This window comes from Merops nubicus, unplaced genomic scaffold, assembly GCF_000691845.1.
Source record: "Merops nubicus isolate BGI_N331 unplaced genomic scaffold, ASM69184v1 Scaffold50203, whole genome shotgun sequence".
NCBI lineage: Eukaryota > Metazoa > Chordata > Aves > Coraciiformes > Meropidae > Merops > Merops nubicus.
Window position 1 is genome coordinate 1 of NW_008601904.1, and position 995 is coordinate 995.

Below are 995 nucleotides of genomic sequence, written 5' to 3' on the forward strand. Positions count from 1 at the left end.
AGTAGTTTCTTAAGGGTCTGTGTTAGGACCTGCTCCTGATTTGGGACCAGACTCCTGTTTAGGGAAACACTTCAAGTCCTTCAGTCCCAAGGCTTTTTCCAGTACACCCCTGAAAGATGTCCCTGCCACAGAAGCTGTTGACCTACCAGAACCTGGGAATGAAATCTTGTTTAAAGTTAACATAGCATGTGAACCAATGTCCCAAGACCTCCACTGCTGGGGATTTAATAAGAGCAATGCTATTATGGGGGACATTTTACCTCCCTCTCCCTTTTGAAGGGTTTATTTGCATGTTCCTAACAGGTCCTGTTCATTTCTATTTGTCCATCCTTGTTAAACGGGAAATCCTCTGATGTTTTTTTAAAAGCACTCTGCCCCCTCCCATGGTGATTGCCCCAGGGCTCTGGTTTCTGTTGGCAGGTGGAGTACTGCCCCTGTGTGATAGCCAACGACTGCTGGAACCTGCTCATGGAGTTCATGCAGAGCTTCATGGGGAACCACGCCCCCGGCATCCCCTCCCTGTTGGGCAGCAAGCACGACAGCATCTACAGCCCAGCAGACACCGTGCTGCAGTACATGGAGCTCTTCAACAAGATCCGCAAGCAGCAGCAGGTGCCCGTGGCAGGGATCAGGTGAAAGGATTCCCTGCAGCTCACCTGAGAGCCTCCACAGCCTTTTTTTTTTCCACCTGGATCAGGATTCCCTCCAAAACGCGGCACTGGAGGCAGCCAGAGGTTTTGGGTTTTTGCTTTGTGAGCTCTTTGCCCGGGTTCAGAGCCAAGGTTTTGAATGCTGCACGTGTTTCTTGTCATCCTCCTGCCTGGGTTTGCTCGAGCCCGTGGTTCTGGGGGCTCTTTGTACAGTGCAGGGGATTCCTGCTCCTCGTCTGGGGGGGAAAAGGAGGAATTCCAGCCCTGTGCAGGCAAGGGCAGAGTTTCCTTCACTGCCAACAGCTACACGAGAGAGTTTTTTAACATTTTTACTTTTTTTTTTTT

At 50.7% G+C, this 995-nt stretch overlaps 1 protein-coding gene across 1 annotated transcript; it reads left to right on the forward strand.

Annotated features, from left to right (window-relative positions):
* Positions 1 to 420: 420 nt before the first annotated feature.
* MED20 (mediator complex subunit 20) lies at positions 421 to 636 on the forward strand (the record flags this gene model as incomplete). Its single annotated transcript, XM_008938135.1, has 1 exon — positions 421 to 636. A coding segment is annotated over one exon (216 nt), but the record flags the coding sequence as incomplete, so codon positions are not given.
* Positions 637 to 995: the final 359 nt, after the last annotated feature.